At 36.1% G+C, this 20,260-nt stretch overlaps 1 protein-coding gene across 1 annotated transcript; it reads left to right on the top strand.

Moving 5' to 3' along the window:
- Positions 1 to 2,414: 2,414 nt before the first annotated feature.
- Positions 2,415 to 19,971, top strand: hs3st3b1a (heparan sulfate (glucosamine) 3-O-sulfotransferase 3B1a). The gene is made up of 2 exons (XM_079402448.1): positions 2,415 to 3,150; positions 18,336 to 19,971. Exons 1-2 carry the CDS (start codon positions 2,663 to 2,665, stop codon positions 18,952 to 18,954), a joined length of 1,107 nt encoding a protein of 368 aa, XP_079258574.1. The 5' UTR covers positions 2,415 to 2,662; the 3' UTR covers positions 18,955 to 19,971.
- Positions 19,972 to 20,260: the final 289 nt, after the last annotated feature.

Raw genomic sequence — 20,260 nt, 5'->3', positions numbered from 1 at the left:
CTCACTCAATGTCCTTTTTTTGCATTTTTTCCACTTTGTCAAACTCTTCAACAGGTAATGGAATTATTAGCACATAACAAATTAATGATATGACATAGCAGGGTCATGGACAGCAGGGAAAAACAAAATGTGAAAGTAGAGTTAAACTAACATGTGTTCCAGCATAGTTTTAATGGCAAAATAAAAAATCAAACCAAACCAAAAATGGTTCTTCTATATGACATTACTGTAAAAACCCATTTTGGAACCTTTATTATTGACAGTATTATATTTTTTCACATTGTCTATTATTAGTTCTTTGTAAAAAAAATGTTTTATACATTTCAATGTTTGATTTTAAAGAAATTTTGTTTAAAAAACTTAACTCTGTGTTGGATTGCCACGTTCAGTGTAAATTATGGGTCTTGAAACAAAGCCAGAATTGCTGGTCCATGTCGAATTTGCATTTTTAAATAGATTTACTAACCAGAATCAAGCATTTGACATCTGTCTTGATCTTGTACACCTTTCAATGATCGCTGTCATTCGATCAGCCTCACAGTCCTCACTTCACTGTAAATGTAACACACAATATAACTGGTGTATAAACAATTTTCACTCAGAACCTGCTAGTGAATTAATTGCAATGAAACAGCAAGTTGTATCTGTTATGTTCATGTTTATGACAGATGTAAGTGTTTGTTTTGTCACTTTTTATTTGTGGAGGGGTTGTTCTGACAGGAAGCATGTGTTTCACAGACACTAGTGCATACAGGAAGTGCAGATACAGTCGTCTCACACATATACACACCGTGTGGTAGATGAGATAAAGGGATTAGTAGACTGCGGTTGTGTGCTTCAACTCAAACTCTGATTGACATGGCAGCTCTGACGTAATCCTGATAATCCTGTAGAATGCTACAGGTGCTGGAGGTCCAAGGCCTCTGACCTGAGGCCAAACTCACACACACACACACACACACACACAGTGAGATCTCAAGTTCAACAGTTCCTTAACTTTACATCCCTATTCTAGAATAACATCATTTTACCCTACATCTCTTTTCATTCTAAGTGTTTGGTGCCACTGTGACATGTTTATAGCCAAGAGCGAGAGACGAGCAGCGGGAGATGTACAAACATCTGCTGGAATCGTGCCTAAACAATTCTGCATCGGGAATCTTCTGTGAGATGACTATCATTTCTCTCACAACACTTAAACAAGCAAAAAGAACTGTTGTTCATTTTTATTGCACAGCTCATTGCATGAAGAATTGGTTTGTGTTTCTTTAAGTCATTCATGTTGAAGAGACTTTTGCAAAGCCTGGTATTCTGTTTTTTAAAGGCACATTTGACATTATAATTGTCAAAGCAATTAAGACCAAAATCGCATGTTCGTGTTTAAATCCTTGTAATGTTTTCTTAAGGACAGAGATGAGTCTTATATTTCTTATTGTTCTTAAAGTTACTGTTACTTTCATTTTTATTAAAGTGCTTTATAAATTATAACGTAAAGTCAATTGTTTTCATCTAATGAAGTCATGATGATTCAATCATAATAAAGAATAATGTAACTTGAATAAAACTAGTGAAATTATTTTAATCATCACGTTTGGCTACCTGACAACTTATTTTCTCCAGTGTGCAGCACATTTATTATTATTTATTAGAAATGAAATAACATTGTTTAAATGTGCCATAGGCTACATGAATTTGTGTAAGGGAGGCAGGGCTAGTTGTCACAGGGATACAGTAAGGATGCATTACATTGATCAAAATGTTTTTTTTTTTTTTTTTTTTTTTTTTTACAATTGTTGCCTAGCACAATGGTCAACAACTGTTGTTTTTATTGTGCTATATAAATAAACTAACCTAAAAGCGACCGTAAAACATTTCTACTTCAAATGAAAGCTGGCTATTCTTCTAAATGAATAAATAAATAAATGCTGATTGCGGGAATAAGTTATTTTTTTTTTAGCTATTCAAATAATATTCGTAATAATATTTCACAATTTGTTTTAAATTTTTTTATTATTATTATTATTTTTTTTTACTGTATTTTGATTTTTGCAGTCTTGGTGAGCATAAGAAACTCACCGACCCCAAAATTTTGAACAGTTTTGTAGCTCAAATAACAATCATTTTTTTCTTCAAAGCAAGCTGTGACATTTTTTATTGGGATAAATTGTCACATACTTTTTTATTTCTTTATTCTGTATATGAATCCTGAAATATACTATTATGTGGTAGGTTTCTGGTTCCTGTTTATTAAAATAGGAGTGGCAATTGTTTTCCAAATTAAATCTAAATAATAAAAAATGATTTAATAAAATGCTTAAGCCTTAAGAGCTTGGGCTTGAGTTCCGATTGGCCAATCCCGATGCCAATCACACGCCCCTCTTCTTTAAATACCGTTCACGGCCAGTCGTTCACTCAGAGACAAGAGCCAGTGGGAGGCGACGGAGGGATGCGCAAAGACGCGCCCGTGCCAGTATAACAACTGTTACTTCCTACATCTCCGCTAGACTGCAAAATGAAATGAATTCAACATCTGCCGGGGACTCATGCTCCTATTTTTCCTCTCCCGCGGAGATGCCTGCATGTTACAGGGACCTATGTGGACGAGCAAGTAACTTTGCCAATATGCCCTATTGGACATTAACATTACACACAGGAAAGTCCTATGGAATATAGTCCGCACTGCCACTCCACTCAGCCGGTGAAAAACAAACTTTTCGTGTTCTGCATCATGCTGTCACTGTGGGTGTGCATGCTGTACTGCTGCGTGGGCTACTGCTCCACCACACCGAGCTTCATGATGGAAGAAAGGAGCAGTAGGAATCAACTCCGACCCCTCCAGAAACAAGACCTGGAGGTGTTCCTCAAAAGCCAGTCCAGGGACTTGCTAAACAACGAGAGTGATGCTGACAGCAAAGGAGACGGCTGGGAGGAAAATAAGGGCGATGTTGCTTATGACGAGAACTCGGGAGTAGCAGGTGACCTGAACGGGTCCGAGACCAAAAAGTTGCCCCAAGCGATTATAATAGGGGTGAAGAAAGGCGGGACGCGCGCGCTGCTCGAGTTCCTGCGCCTCCATCCTGATATCCGCGCGGTGGGAGCGGAGCCGCACTTTTTTGATCGCAACTACGAAAAAGGACTCGAGTGGTACAGGTACGGTTTTTTTTAACACGCTGTTATTCATATGTAGGCTACGTTTATCATATCGTCAGGATAAAAGCGGATTAATACCGCGGAATTATGTGGCTCATATTCATCCCAGTAGTAGTGACACATAAACCTGTCAGTATTGTCATATTGTGAGCTATGTGTAGCTTGAGGGGCTCTTACTACACTGTTGAAGATTTTCAAGGAAAGAAGAACAAACAAAAGGTTGACTATTGTTTTAATTTTTTACATAGCCTATAGGCTACTTGCACATATTGGCCTAGGTCTACATTTCGTGAAGTTTTCGGAAGAACAAATTATGGTTACACTTTATATTACGTGGCCTTAACTACTATGTACTTACATCAAAAAATAGGTAAATGTACTTATTGTGTTCATATTGTATTGTAATACACTTCTGCTGCTATTGAGGTGGGATACAGGTAAGGTTAGGGACAGGTTTGGTGGTATGGGTAGGTTTAAGGGTGGGTTAAGGTGTAAGGGATGCTTCAACAGTCTAATTCTAAATGTAATTACAGAATTTAGTTACAGATGTAATTACATGCAGGTATTTAAAAAATATAAGTACAATGTAAAAACATGTATGTACACAACAAGTGCATTGTATCAAATGATTAATTTAAATGTAAGTACATAGTGGTTAATGCCACCTAATATAAAGTGGGACCCAAATTATAAAATATAACTATATTAATATTATTATTAATATTAAAGGACCTCCTTTAAACGACGACCTATAAATACATTTCCATGACCTTTGTGATTTAGCCTGTAATAGAATTTGCAGAACCGGAAAACCTTTCTTGTTAAAAATGTTTTGTGTAAAAAATTTAGTCATTGTTATTAAGGGAAAGGGAAGTGGTGTGTGGCCAAGTATGGTGATCGGAATTTGTGCTCTGCATTTAACCCATCCAAGTGTACACACAGTAGTGAACATACACCCGGAGCAGTGAGCAGCCAATGCTGCGGCACCCGGGGAGCAGTTGGGGGATTGGTGCCTTGCTCAAGGGTCTCACCTCAGTCGTGGTATTGATGGTGGAGAGAGTGTTGGTTATTCACTCCCCCACCTACAATCCCTGCCGGACCTGAGACTCGAACCCACAACCTTCAGGTTACAAGTCCAACTCTCTATCCATTAGGCCACGACTGCCCCATTATTTTATATTACATTTTACATTTTACATATCACATATGTAATTTATGATGGGCATTATAGGCATATGCTACATTAAAAGAAATCGAGGGAGAGAAAAGGCAGCTTGTTGGATGCAAACATGTATATTTAGTCACACCGTTATGTTGGACTTACGGGAATAATTCTTTGCAGCACAGTGTAGTTTGGTAATGGCGAACTAGGCCTAGATAAAATGTTGGAATGACTCAAGACAAACATAGACTAAATAAACATTACGCTCTCTGCTTGTGTAACACCCCTCACAGTCAGGTGCACTTGCACAACATTATCAGTCCGTAGAGGTTTGACCCTCACCTTTGATTCCTAGTATTTTTATTCCTTTACCAGACAGCCATATAGAGAAAACAGATTAAATTAATTGTTTTCCCTAGTGTGATTTTACATTAGCTTTGAGTGAGTTGTAATAGGGGTTAATCAGGTTAATAGGGACAGTTTTTCCCCAGTCATCTCAATGGCAAAAAGTGTCCCATTTTACCTGAATTCACCCCAACACAGAAAGTTGTTTTGGCCAGTTCCCAGTTAACAGGGAGCGTTCTCAGAACTTCTCAGGCTAACGTTCTGGCAAGGTTTTCTAAAAGTTCTTTCAGTAACATTAGTAGAACTTCAAAGTTCATTAGTTCAAAGTTATCGATCTGGTCTTTAATAATGTTCTCAAGACGTTACCACAAAAATTTTATTTATATGTAATTTATGGAACTTTTTTCCAGAAATGTTTCAGTTGGACGTTCATCTAATCTTAATGTTTTTTAAACATTACTTTTGGTTTCAGAACATTCAAAGAGTAACACAAGAATCATTAATGTTTGCAAAATTATAAAATGGAATGTTTCTATTGATGTTCATATAACCAAGATAAAACGGGATGTTTTGAATGTCATTGATTATCACCAATACATTTTGAGCATTTTTCTAGCTATTTTGGCCAATCACAGTTCAAACTAATAATCAAACTATGCAATTTGTTTCATATAAACAGCAATATACACTAAATGAAATGCTGACACATTCTGTTGGAAACACTATAGCAAAGGAAAATGCACCCCAAAGCTTTTTATTGTTCGAGCTGATATATAGACTTTCTGTGGAGGAATCTAAAGTCCCAGTTCCTTCGCTATTGACGCACAGTGGGAATACAAGGAAGAGGCAAAGAGCAGGATGAGCCCCTTTATCCAGGGAGCCCAGCAGACTAATTGTGAAGCAGAAACATGGAGAGAGAAGCATGTAGCCAGGTGGCCAAGTCTCCTGTGGAGGTATTGAGCTCTGCTGCACTGTTAGTCCAACACAGAGGAGGCGTCCATGTGCTCCCTGTAGGAGGCGTTCAGAAGGTTGACTGAGCACAGCAGGGCTTTAGAACACTGTACATGCAGTGTGACTTTTCATACAACGCTTTTGAAGAAACAGAGAGGCTGATCAATTCAATAAACATGCTATTCATTTGTGGATATTTATGTTTCTGTTTCAAATATTGAACTATTTACCCCTTAACACATTACAATTATGTATTACAATATGAACCATGTAAAATGTAAACCCTGAAATATTAGTCAGAATAATGTTTTTTTTTTTTCAATTGAAAACAGTTTAATGAACCTTCAGACAAAATATTAATGAAAATATATAGGTAGAATTACTATACTAGCTCAAAGTAACACCTCAATTTTATTCAGAGGACCAAATTGAGCAAAAATATGAAATGTGGTGCAATTGTTGATATTTATAAGGCCAAATATATACATTTCTGATTCCTTGTAATATTAATCAGTGATATCTTAATAACAGTATAACAGACTACTTGTATAAAATGCATATAAATTTTAAGTTTTCATTCACAATTTCTCAATAAGATTTAAGAAAATCATATTTAAATAGTTAATTTTATGATCCAAACTCTTTATTGTGACAGTCAAAACACACAATGTAATGCAATACAGTGATGACTGACAGATATAAACATTGCTCAAAAGCCTGTATCATTGTTGGTACTCACATTTTTAAATGATTTTCAGGCTGTAAGTTCAGTCTAATGTAAGTCTAAATGTAAGTGTTTATCTTGAAAATACTTGCTAAAAAGCTATCAGACTATCTATCTAACTATCAGACAACAGAAGGCATCGATTTTATATAACAGGTTTTCAGCAAATTTTTGATTATGCTGATAATTTAGAGGCCAACCGAAATTTCTGTATAAAAAATGATACAATAAGTTTAAGAGGGTTTATGGCATGCATGGTTTTTTTTTTTAGCTACAGTGATACTAAATTATTACCATATTCATATATTCTAAAGAATAATGTGGTATTACAATGGTAATTTAATCGTCATATCTTGTTTTCAAGTAATCTTGATTATTAAAGCCATAAAATGTTATGTTAACAATATGGCAGTTTGTGAGGACACAAAAAAATAACAGACGCTGTAAAAATTTCTCTGACACAATCATACTTATTGACTCCGAAGCAAACATCCCAGCAGTCTGATAGAGTTACAAGGAGTAGCTTGTTTGTGGATGGCAGATGCTGGCAGTAAATTGAAAGCGAGTCTATTGAGTGAGATGGTGAATGTTTTAAAAGAGGATCTGTTGAACCCCTGAGGTTCTGCATTAACCCCAGTGAGAAAGAGCAGGCAATTAGAGTGAATTGTGTTGTTTCTTTCTTCACTTTGTATGCAAATGTGCTCAGAGGGTGAAAGTGCTTCTTGAGAAACCCAGCAGGATCTCCCTCAAAAAAAGCCCTGAGAGGAGCAGAATGAGGGGATTCTTAAAACATGCACGTAACTTTTCCTCAGTCTTGAAAGATTTTGCTATTGTGTTTACTGATAAAATTGCTGCTAGCCTTTGTGTGGGATGGTAAGGCACAACTAGAATGATGGATTTGTTCTGTGTGAAAATGCACAAAGCCAGTTGCTTATAATTTCCGTAAAATAATCCCTTGGCTCTTCTCTTCACTGGCACATAAAGGGAGTGAAGTGTTTCTGTTCAAAAACTTAGCAAGTAACCTTCCTGTCAAAAAACCTCACATGGAGTTTAACTCAAGTTATACTCTCATTTATACAGCACACACTCAAATATTTGTGTGAAATAGTCCGTTTTATGTGAAGTACTGATGCTGCCTGCTTAGGGCAAGGCTGACCTAAAACCTATATGCAAAAAAAAAAAAACATTTAAAAAATAAATCTGATCATCCAGACTTGTACCTGCAACTACAAAAAAGTCAGCATCTAGTTAAGTGGCCTTGTTTAGTCCAATGTAAACAAGTCGTGTTGATATTTTTTACTCATGTAAAGTTTTCCCTGAATGTTATCATTGAATTGAGGGAGAATTCAAAACTCAAGTGTCTTAGAGATTTACTAGAAGTAAATGATTTAATTTTCCCAATATTGTCCTATATCTTTAAACAGATGTAAATTCTGAGTTATAAGAGTGCACAAATGCTAAGACGTCGTAGTTCGGTCATGAAAGGACCCGCAGGCCCCCACTTTGTGCTTTGATGCGGGTCAGGAACGTGTCCCATAGAAACTCTGTCAGATTATTTGAAGTAGCTGCATACCACCACTTCTCGTACCCTCCTGGGTTTTTTGACAAAGTGACATTCCCACAAGAGTTCCTTCACAGGTTGGGTCTCTTCTTTCTTAAAATGACCCAGGTTAAGCACTCATTTTGCTTGTGAACAGGTGGGCAGGATATACTTAAGCAGAAATAGGTTCGAGGTGCTGTGCTCTATTTTAAAAATCATGGCTAAAAGGGCTTGCAAAACCTCTAGGCGTAAGGACAGGATACAAATTTTCTTTAAATGTTATTTGTTAAGCTAATTAAAAGAGATGGCAGCTAATGCCACTACGGGGGGGTGCACAGCAAGGCTAAATATATATAACACACCACTTTTAAAAATAAAGGTTCTTCATTGGCATCTATTGTTCTATATCTTTTTAAAATAAATCTGTTATACTCACCATGGCTGCATTTATTTGACAAAAAAATAAATAAAAACAGTAATATTGTGCAATATTATTCCAATTTAAAATAATTGTTTTCTCTTGTAATATATAGTATTGCAAAAGCAACCTAGGTGTGCTATCAGAGTTGTGATTGTAACAACTAAAAACATTGAGAAATTCCACTGAACAGTTGCATAAGCAGACAGCAACTCGTCAAATCCCTGCTGCAAAGTGACGACCATCTTCTCAGCATCTCAGACTATCCTGAGGGAACTTCAAACAGCACCGAGACTTTAAAGGCATAAACAACAGCCTTTGAACATGCTACCTGATAGCAGATAATGTAAACATAGGTTTACAGAGAGCTCTTCAAAAACAAGCTCAAGAGAAGACACAGCTCACTTCCCTCTAGACAAAACAAGGTAATAACAGCCCTCTAACACAGCAGGCTCTCTAATTTAACACTGTGTGCTGCTGGAGAACTTTATTTCTCTAAAGTCCAAGAGTGCAGTTTAATCCTAAACTGTGGCTAGTAAAGACTTTATCACTATCTGTAGAAGTTCGGTTTTCCTCTGTATGGCTCTTGGCTGCAGAGTTGGCTTGCTTAAAATCCCCATTTACTCATTTTTTACTCATTTATTAGTAGTGGTTGCTACAGCAAGCAACATCACTATTGCTTATACTAAGTGTTGAGAGTTTTTCAAAACCTTTAACTCTAATTATTAAACTTTGCACGCAACTCAAACTCCATTTGCTAGATATGAAAGTTGAAATTGTGTGGCTTGTTGAGGAGAACATGCTTGTTGTCCACAAACATTTATGGAGGGTCCAAAGTTATATCTAGGGTCAATAATATTGTGTAGACAAAAAGACAATAAGCAACCACCCATTAGCAATTATATCTATATTCTATATTATATCTATATCTCTCTCTCTCTCTCTCTCTCTCTCTCTCTCTCTCTATATATATACTGTATATACTATATATCTATATCTATATATATACTGATATATAGATATAGATATACTGTATATATATACGTATATAGATATATATAGATATCAGTGACGGGCCGTGCATTTTACACCTAGGCCTTCAATGGCATCCTACATGAATTAATCCACTTCTTAATACCTTCATAATGATGTCACGGCTATATAAACCATAAATATTACACAGAAATGCAGTGTAACAGGGCATTGCATCACAGACAGGTATCTTATGTAGCAGGGACGTGCAGAGAGTTCCTCAGGGGCAGGGGCTCAAATGTAAAAAAGGGGCAATATGAGGGGGGAAAAATACAGGTCCTTCTCAAAAAATTAGCATATTGTGATAAAATTCATTCTTTTCTGTAATGTACTGATAAACATTAGACTTTCATATATTTTAGATTCATTACAACACAACTGAAGTAGTTCAAGCCTTTTATTGTTTTAATATTGATGATTTTGGCATACAGCTCATGAAAACCCAAAATTCCTATCTCAAAAAATTAGCATATCATGAAAAGGTTCTCTAAACGAGCTATTAACCTAATCATCTGAATCAACTAATTAACTCTAAACACCTGCAAAAGATTCCTGAGGCTTTTAAAAACTCCCAGCCTGGTTCATTACTCAAAACCGCAATCATGGGTAAGACTGCCGACCTGACTGCTGTCCAGAAGGCCATCATTGACACCCTCAAGCAAGAGGGTAAGACACAGAAAGAAATTTCTGAACGAATAGGCTGTTCCCAGAGTGCTGTATCAAGGCACCTCAGTGGAAAGTCTGTGGAAAGGAAAAAGTGTGGCAGAAAACGCAGCACAACGAGAAGAGGTGACCGGACCCTGAGGAAGATTGTGGAGAAGGACCGATTCCAGACCTTGGGGGACCTGCGGAAGCAGTGGACTGAGTCTGGAGTAGAAACATCCAGAGCCACCGTGTACAGGCGTGTGCAGGAAATGGGCTACAGGTGCCGCATTCCCCAGGTCAAGCCACTTTTGAACCAGAAACAGCGGCAGAAGCGCCTGACCTGGGCTACAGAGAAGCAGCACTGGACTGTTGCTCAGTGGTCCAAAGTACTTTTTTCGGATGAAAGCAAATTTTGCATGTCATTCGGAAATCAAGGTGCCAGAGTCTGGAGGAAGACTGGGGAGAGGGAAATGCCAAAATGCCTGAAGTCCAGTGTCAAGTACCCACAGTCAGTGATGCTGGTGTTGGTCCACTGTGTTTTATCAAGGGCAGGGTCAATGCAGCTAGCTATCAGGAGATTTTGGAGCACTTCATGCTTCCATCTGCTGAAAAGCTTTATGGAGATGAAGATTTCATTTTTCAGCACGACCTGGCACCTGCTCACAGTGCCAAAACCACTGGTAAATGGATTACTGACCATGGTATTACTGTGCTCAATTGGCCTGCCAACTCTCCTGACCTGAACCCCATAGAGAATCTGTGGGATATTGTGAAGAGAAAGTTGAGAGACGCAAGACCCAACACTCTGGATGAGCTTAAGGCCGCTATCGAAGCATCCTGGGCCTCCATAACACCTCAGCAGTGCCACAGGCTGATTGCCTCCATGCCACGCCGCATTGAAGCAGTCATTTCTGCAAAAGGATTCCCGACCAAGTATTGAGTGCATAACTGAACATAATGGCCATTCTTTTATTGGTCGGATGAAATATGCAAATTTTTTGAGATTTTGGGTTTTCATGAGCTGTATGCCAACATCATCAATATTAAAACAATAAAAGGCTTGAACCACTTCAGTTGTGTTGTAATGAATCTAAAATATATGAAAGTCTAATGTTTATCAGTACATTACAGAAAATAATTAACTTTATCACAATATGCTAATTTTTTGAGAAGGACCTGTATAGGTCAAAAGATTGGATACATTACTATTTTATATTTTTGCAAAAAGTCACTTATAGTCATCAAGCCTGCAGTTATTTGATCAAATCAAATTTTAATATACTTTATTAATTTACTTTAAAAAGTAAAGTCGTAAAGTCGTGACGTATTGTCAAGTATGGTGACCCATACTCGAAATTGGTGCTCTGCGTTTAACCCATCCAAGTGCACACCCACAGCAGTGAGTAGTGAACAAATGCACACACACACACACACACACACACACACGAACCCGCAACCTTTCGATTACGAGTCCAATTCTCTAACCATTAGGCCATGACTTCCCCTTTATTTTTGCAATGTTGAATTATTAACAATGTTGAAAACCTGTGATACTTTTTCCAGGATTCTTTGATGAATAAAAAGATAAATAAGAACAGCATTTATTTAAAATATAACTTTTGTAACAATATACACTACCGTTCAAAAGCTTTCAAAAATTTGTTTTTTTATTTTTTAAAGAAATTAGTTTTTATTCAGCAAGGATTTGTTAAATTGATAGAAACAGTGATAGTAAAGATTGATATTGTTAGAAAACATCTCTATTTTGAATAATTGCTTTTAAACTTTTTATTTATCAATGAACCCCAAAAAAGTATCACAGGTTCCAATAAATAAATAAAATAAAATAAAATAAAATAAGCAGCACAACTGTTTCCAACAGTGATAATAAATCAGTATATTAGAATGATTTCTGAAGGACCATGCATTGAAGAATGGAGTAATGATGCTGAAAATTCAGCTTTGAATCACAGAAATAAATTATATTTTTATTAAAATAGTATAAATGTATATTAAAATAGAAAAACATTCTTTTAAATTGTAATAATATTTCACAATATTAGGCTACGCTTTTTTCTGTATTTTTGATAAAATAAATGCAGGCTTGATGAGCTTAAGACACTTTCATAATGCTGCATAATTATCAAAAATGGTAATATAATAAAGTCCTTTCACGTCACAATTTCGCCAGCATATACACACTTCACATAATAGGCCTGTAGGTGGTACTTGTGCTTCATTAACTATGATAGTTTCATCAAATAGTAAACGGTGTATATATCATGCATAAATATGCCTACTGATTACCATTATTGTGACTTTGACGCTGCATGGTTTTGTGCAGTGCTTTTGTAGTCATTTAGCATACTTTTTCCCAGCGATGTAATTTGATTTATAAAATGAGACTAACCGCAGATCCAGATTGCTCCACCAAACGATTTATGAATAAGAACGGAAAATAACCGCTTCACTTCACATATTGTCCAATGAAATTTGAACTTTTTGTGCCAGATCATGATTGGTTGGTGTATAATAGCTACATGACTAATGGACATTGATTATGTAATATTCTAAAATATATAATATGGATTTTTAATTAAATCGACACACTAGCTTTGATTATTGATGAAAAATGTTTAAAATATTGTTTGGTTTATTTTTTCCTTCCGTCGACCCATAGGCACTCACTGAAAGAACCATATATGGCTCGAGAGCCTATGGTTTCCGAAAACGCACGCAACCCATAGCAACGCCTCAGATTGACAGATATGTAAAAATAAACAGGAATTTTCTGACTTTTGAGTGAGTAGCTACTGTTTTGTACATTGTCATGTTAATTAGAATTCAAATGCATTTTGTTTTATTGACCACAATATCATTGCTATTTTTCCGAGAGGGGCACTTTTTAATAATTTTGAAAAAGGACAGGGGCTCGAGCCCCCAAAGCCCCCCCTTCTGCACGTGCCTGTTATGTAGCAAGAATGAATGAATGAATTAACACAATTCAACTAGTTGCCGCAGTTGCGCAACGCATCATCTCTAGCTGAGGCATTAACCTGACAATATGAAACAAATACAGTCCACCTGATGTTCTTACAGACATTTATTAACTCAAACGTATTTATACCTTACAGATAACATTGGTATAAAACAAATAAGGTGATGACGTGTTTTAAAGTTGACCAAACAATTTAACGAACTCTTAGTGCTTTTCGTCTTAACGAGTCTCGCCGCCAGTCTGCCCGCGCGCTGCGGCAGGAAAATACTAGTTAGCACAGCTTTACCGGGAAAGCGTGCAAGTAACATTAAAATAATTCATACGAGACGATGAAGAAAAGTGTATACATGTGTTTTAACGTACCCTTGTGACTCTCATCTTCACGCCGAGTCTCCCCGCAGGCAACTTTTGGAGAACTTTTGGTGAGTGCACAGCAGTTTACTATTGTAACACTTAAAAATATACTTTTATAAACCAAAAAGTGGGCCAATTTAGCCCTAAGAAGAAGTACTGAAAAGCAATAGTATTCTGATGAATGTGCTTTTTATTGATATTTCTATATAGAAACCTGTATGTCATGTATTTAAATATATTTGTAATTGAGTACATTTAAAATATAATGACTTTAAATGTAATATTGAATATCACACTACAGTTAAAATCATTTACATGTGCTTTACACGTGCTTCAGTATAATAGTCAACACATCAAAATTAAGCTTGTAATGTACTTTAAAGTAAACATTTGACATTGAGTGTACATTTTAAGTATACTTAAGTTTGTTGATAAACAGCCATGAAAGTGTACTCTCTTCATGTGCACTTAAGTGGCCTTGTATTTCATTAAAGGGGATCATATGATGCAATTTCAAGATTTCCTTTCTCTGTTTCTCAGTGTTACAAGCTGATTGTGCGTAGATAAGATCTCTGAAGTTGCAAAGACTAGTCTCAAAACCAAAGAGATATTCTTTATAAAAGTTAAGACTTGACCACACCCCCCTAAAACGGCTCATTCAAACACGCCCCCACATGTCTACATCACGATGTGGGGAGATTTGCTTAACACCGCCCCAATGTTTACGCAATGAAAAAGGGCGGAACTATTATTCTCGCTGAAGTATTGTTGCTGCCGCCGGCGCCATGTCGTGGAGACGCTGTGTTTCGTTGTGAAAGTGAAAGTAATTTGTTTGGGCTTCCAAAAAAGGACACAACTAGAAATCAGTGGTTAAGTTGTATTTACAACACTGTTCCAGAACAAATTCAACCCAAATATTAGTGTGTGTGCAGCGCATTTTACGGAGGACTATTTCCTGAACCTGGAAGAGTAGCCTACAATGCTGGCTTAAACAAAGGCTGTTTCTATAAAGTGGGGCAATTCCAACTTTGCAAGGATAGTCTGGCGCTTCTGACTCACAGCCTGTAAGTATGTTTTCATATTTAAAGAATTTGCCACTGACGATTCAAATGCGAGTTTTGAGCATGGTTTCTCCGATCACAAATTCAGACATGGTAATGTCATTATAATCAGTAATTATGCAGTTTAAATTTAGTTTATAAATTTAATAATTTATAAATTTAGTTTTATTGTTTTTTGTGTCATTGTGCCGGGACACGGCATCACAATACGGTGAGGGGCGTAACATTTCCGTCTCACGCTTGAGGTATTCGGCCAATCACAGTGCACTGGATAGCTGGCCGATCGGAGCACGCCTCGCTTCTCAGAACGATGAGCATTGTAAAAATCGGCGCGTTTCAGAAAGGTGAGGCATAGAGAAGCAACAATTATGTACAGTATGTGGAAAATAATGTTTTTTGAACCTTAAACTGCATAAACATTGCATTACACCAAACAAATACACAAAATAATGTTCTTTTTAGCAACGTCATATGACCCCTTTAATGTTACCTGCAAATAGTATACTTAAGTACACTACAAGTGCACATTCAGTAAGTAAGCACACTTTTTTCATAATGGAAGCACAACATTTAAAATATAGTTGCACTCTCACATTTATTGCTTTTCTTTTTTACCAATCATGCATATTTTGGCCACTTGTTGAACAGAAGCAAACTTTAATGAGTTTTGTTTGTAAGACAGCATGCTGGATTAAGATGTTTGGACAGCTATTGCTTCCGGCTGCAGAGTCTGTTAAGAACAACAAATTGTGAAAGCCTGTTGCTCCTTTCCCAACAGCGCTTATGTCTTCAGATTTTAATACAAGGCACCACATTTGTGTCTGTCTGCTTGGATGAATAATGCATGCGGTTCTGATTCAGGTCTGTTTTGCTTGGGGACCAGGTGGAAAGCTTGATCAGTTGTGTTTGGTTTCCCTCTGGGCCACTACAAAAGGCTCTGCTGTCTCATTAGGTTTGTTTTTTTCACACCACTTATTAACGATGAGAGTCTAGAGAGAAATAGCAAGAGAGGTTTAGATTACATAAGATGCCCCGCATGCTTTTTTTTCCCTTTTTTTTATTGTGGTAGGTGGTTAATGAGCTCGACCCACTGCAATCCCCCTGACAGGATTAACCCTCAATCCCTCGACTCCTCAAAGCACTTCTTTCTTCTCCTCTCCTAGTTTCCTCCTCCAGTACAAACCCTTTCCCACCTCCCCACGTCATTCTAGTAATTGCTTAGATAGTATCTATTAAACTTTGTCTTGAAGGAGAGGTTAAGACAACAGTCTTTGCCTAGTAAAGTGTCTATATATAAATAGCTCATTATCAGGCATAATAATTGCGCCAACATATCTTTCCCTACGTTCAGCCCACGCTAATATTATTTTCAAACATCTGTCAATGTCAAAACTCTTGTCACTGGCAACTATAAATGACTTATAGTTGTTTAAAGCAAAATAATTGACAGGCTTGTCCAAACTGTATGCACATGAATCTTTTTTGACAGTTTAACGGTAAATATTATATATTTGTAAAACATTTTCTTCCTGGTTGAAAGTTATTATCCCCCACCCCTCAGAACTGCTATAAATTAGTTTTTATGAGCATTGTCAGTCTTTTTTCTGATCCATAGAATTAATCTGGACTGTTTTGACTTTATAAGACTTTATAAAAAGCATTTTTTTTAAAGTGTCTTATGCTCACCACCAAGGCTCCATTTATTTAATCAAAATTCAGTAACCCCCCAGCCAGCAATATTATGAAATATTATAACAGTTTAAAATAACTGTTTTCTATTTGATTATATTTTAAATGTAATTTATTCATGTGATGCAAAGCTGTATTTTCAGCATCATTTGCAACATTACAACAGTCTTCAGTGTAACATGATTCTTCAGAAATCATATTTACTGATCAAGAAACATATATTGCTATCAATATACATATGGTATGATTTCATAGTTGAAACTATTTTATCTCAAACAACTATATAAAGTGAAAAAGTGAAAATTAATATAAAGTGAAAATTATATTCCTCATGATATCATAATATAATCATTTTTTTTTAAACTACTTAGGATGATCTTTGTGATTGTATGTGATAGTGTTGATATCTTGTCCTCAATCTACCTTTTCTGACCTTGCATTGACCCCGAATTTGTTGTTCCCATCATTACGTGCATTATTGCAAGTGTCTGGTCTTGCGTAAACCTCGCTCAAACTAGTTCAGCCATTCCCTGCTTGCTAGCTAAAGTTAAACGACTAATTTGCCAATTACAGCATCTTGCCTGATACTGCTGATTCATGCATCATGGGAGTGAAATGAACTCTACATACACATCCACAAACCTACTCTGAAATAAAACAGTGCAGTGATCCAGTCACTATAACTCATATTGACTTTGAGTGTCTGTGTAGTTTCTCAGATTTAGTTGGATTTACTCATGTTTGGCTCTGGATCTGAAAATATGGATTACCCCTACAGTTTTGGTCCAATCTCATGCTGTTTTGATATATTAAAAAAAATATGGTAATGATTTAAAATATTGTCCAATTTCAGCTTATTCTGGCCATAAACGTCTGCATTGATAAGAAGAGGTTTAAACTTGTTTAACAATAAGGACCCCCAATAATGTTGATGTACCCATTTATAATGTTTATAATAACACATAAAGTAAAATGTTTTAAACTGTTAAAATGCTGTTAGATATATAAACAATATTTTTTATTATTTTGTTTTTTAAATTTAGTTTAGATTTATCTGTAAATCACTTTTCACAGTAATTATAATTCCAAACCATGGTTACATTATTTCACATATACATTTATTCATTTGGCAGATGTTTTTATCCAAAGCGACTTACAGTTTAGGGGAAAAACGTTTTTTGTTTGTTTGTTTGTTTTTCCTCAACTGTAAAGTAACAGTTGAAAATGTTACAATTTTAAAAAAATTCAAAGTAACATAAGTTATATGATACATGTACTTACTATAGTAATAACAGTAAATTATGCATAATTACAAGCAACTAATCCTAAACCAAACATTAACACTAATCTTAACCCTAGTAGTAGGTACATGTAGTTAATTAATAGTACTCGGTACTTATTTATGTATTTACAACGTAACAATATCACCTTTAAATAAAGTGTTACCAAAAATAGTGCATTAAACATACAACTTTTTTTAGGTAGAAAATCACCTATTATTGCAGCCCAGTGCTTTTAAAAAAAAAAAAGAAATAAGCAATTAAATTGAGTAAATCAATCAATAAAAGTGAGCCAATTGCTTTTCTAAAATGCAATTTATAATGTATATAAGTGTATGATATTATGAAGGCACTATGCTTGCAAAATTAAATACAGCAAGTGGCTTTTATGTTACTGTACTGAAACAAAAGCAAATTATGACAATTTAATTGTACAGATTATTATTTTTTTTTTTTTTTACGCACTGTTAGAATGCTATTTGCTTTTACAATACATATTATTCCAAAGTACACTGTTAAACAATTTTGCATTAAACCATAAAAAAAAACATTTATTTAATGGATAAAACAGGTGTACTATATAGCAGGATTTTGCATTTACTTGTTTCTAAAGTAAGTGTACAAACTAAAGATTGGATGGCACAAGTGGCCAAAATCTGCAAAAGCACCAGTTGTAGCAGCCACAAAAACTATTTTATTTAGGAAATTGTAATATATATGTTGTACCTTAAATACACTAAATACACTGGATACAAACTTCTGCAAAATGCAATTTTGTCTTTTTGGGTGCAATACTCATTAAACAGTCCTGAATTATCCATGGGTGTCCCTTCTGATGCTCAGACTGTCCTTTTTGGGGTCTGTGTCTTTAGTGCTAGTGTGTGTCCTACGATAGTCCTGCTGTTTTTCATATCTGTGCTGTCTGTCAGTATGAATCGTCCTTTGATACTCACCCATGCTTTGATACTGTGCCTCTCTGCTCCTAGGGAACTAATGCCCAAAACTCAGGAGGGTCAGCTGACCATGGAGAAGACACCAAGCTACTTTGTAACCAAGGAGGTCCCAGGCCGGATTCACGCCATGTCAAAGGACACTAAGCTGATAGTTGTGGTTAGAGACCCAGTAACCAGGGCGATCTCGGACTATACTCAGACCCGCTCAAAGAAACCCGACATCCCGTCCTTTGAGAGCTTGACTTTCAAAAACATCACAGCCAATCTAATAGACACCTCGTGGAGCGCGGTGCAGATCGGCATGTACGCCAGGCATCTGGAGCAGTGGCTGCAGTTCTTCCCCATGAGCCAGCTGTTGTTTGTGAGCGGGGAGCGTCTCATCAGCGACCCGGCCGGGGAAATGGTCCGCGTACAGCACTTCCTGGGCCTGAGGAGGGAGGTCACGCACAAACACTTTCACTTTAACCCCGCCAAGGGCTTCCCTTGCCTCAAAAGAGCTGAAAGTAACAGCACACCGCACTGCCTTGGCAAAACTAAAGGTCGCACGCATCCAAACATCCATCCTGATGTGATTCAAAGACTGCGAGAGTTTTATAAGCCATTTAACAAAAAGTTCTACCACATGACCGGCCATGACTTTGGCTGGGACTGATTTTTTTTTGTTTTGTTTTTGGGAAATTTATTGTAAAAAGTATAGAACTCTATTTTATAATAATTTATTGAAAATAATATACTCACTCGGCTGCCTATCTGTTGTTGTATGTACTGCGAGTTTCTACCTTTTCCATTCAGCTTGATATTTTGTCTTTTCTAATGGGGAAAACAATTGTTTGACGTAGGTATTTAGGAGAGGGGATGTTTGACAAAGGAAAATATCACAATGAAATTAATTACGGGTATATGATGAGTCATTCCAGTTGCATAACAGGCACTCATTTGTTTTTAGTTAACATTATCTACTGCTTTTTTTTTTGAGGATTCCAGCATGTCATCCTTCATTGTAAAGGGTTGTTATTTAGTCTCAGCTGTTCCAAAGCCACATTTTGCGGATCAATACTCCTAAAGCTAGACGAATTGTCAATTATGACAGAAAATTAGATTTGGGACACCAGCTGTTTAGCTTCATTTCAGAAAAAGTCATTTTCTACATAAGCATTACACAGGAAATCTGTGAAGATGGATATTGTTTGTTTCTCTGTTACAAAAGTATGGGACTGTATTTATTATTCTCAAGATGAGAAAGGCAGTGCAATGCAGCTCGACACAAACGTCCACACATCTCTGTCTATGTAATGACTTCATGTTACTGTAAGATTTTGCATGAAACTTGTCATGAAATGTTTTTCTTAAAAAAAGAATCTAAAGGGCCGTTTCAGTATGAATATGAAATGGAGAAGTTCAGTTAACTCATTTCATACCTTACAGGAATTGCTAAAAGGGACATTTCCCTAGTCATGATTATTTTTTCATACATCAATGGTTGAGTTTTATTCAACCTTTATTGTGTACTTTCAAATGCTGTTGTTTTTATAATGAATCTGAAGAAAATGAGTTCAAAATGATTGTACGCTTGTTTCTTTCCAACTTCAAACCAAACAGTCCTGTCAGAGGTACGAGACGCTGAGTATTTCTGTGCCATGAAGAAATAAATCTATTTTTACCAGAGCGTAACATGTTGTACATTCTAGTGTTTATATATTTATATACATATATATAATATAAAAAATATATATATTTTTCATGGTTTCCACAAAATATTAAACAGCACAATTGTTTTCAACACTGATAATAATAAGAAATGTTTCTTGAGCAGCAAATCAGCATATTGATTCAGAATGATTTCTGAAGAATCGTGTGACACTGAAGATTGGAGTAATGATGTTGAAAATTCAGCTTTGACCACAGGAATAAATTACTTTTTAAAGTATATTCAAATAGAAAACAGCTATTTTAAATTG

The sequence above is a fragment of the Barbus barbus genome (genome assembly GCF_936440315.1).
Source record: "Barbus barbus genome assembly, chromosome: 4".
Taxonomy (NCBI): domain Eukaryota; kingdom Metazoa; phylum Chordata; class Actinopteri; order Cypriniformes; family Cyprinidae; genus Barbus; species Barbus barbus.
The sequence above is the reverse complement of the archived record's forward strand: the minus strand, read 5'-3'. Positions and strand labels throughout refer to the sequence as shown.

Excerpts from the sequence above, each read along its gene's own strand:
- hs3st3b1a (XM_079402448.1), top strand. The coding sequence starts at position 2,663 with ATGGAATATAGTCCGCACTGCCACTCCACTCAGCCGGTGAAAAACAAA. Across the intron at positions 3,151-18,335 it reads AAAGGACTCGAGTGGTACAG|GGAACTAATGCCCAAAACTC; the intron begins GTACGGTTTTTT and ends CTCTGCTCCTAG.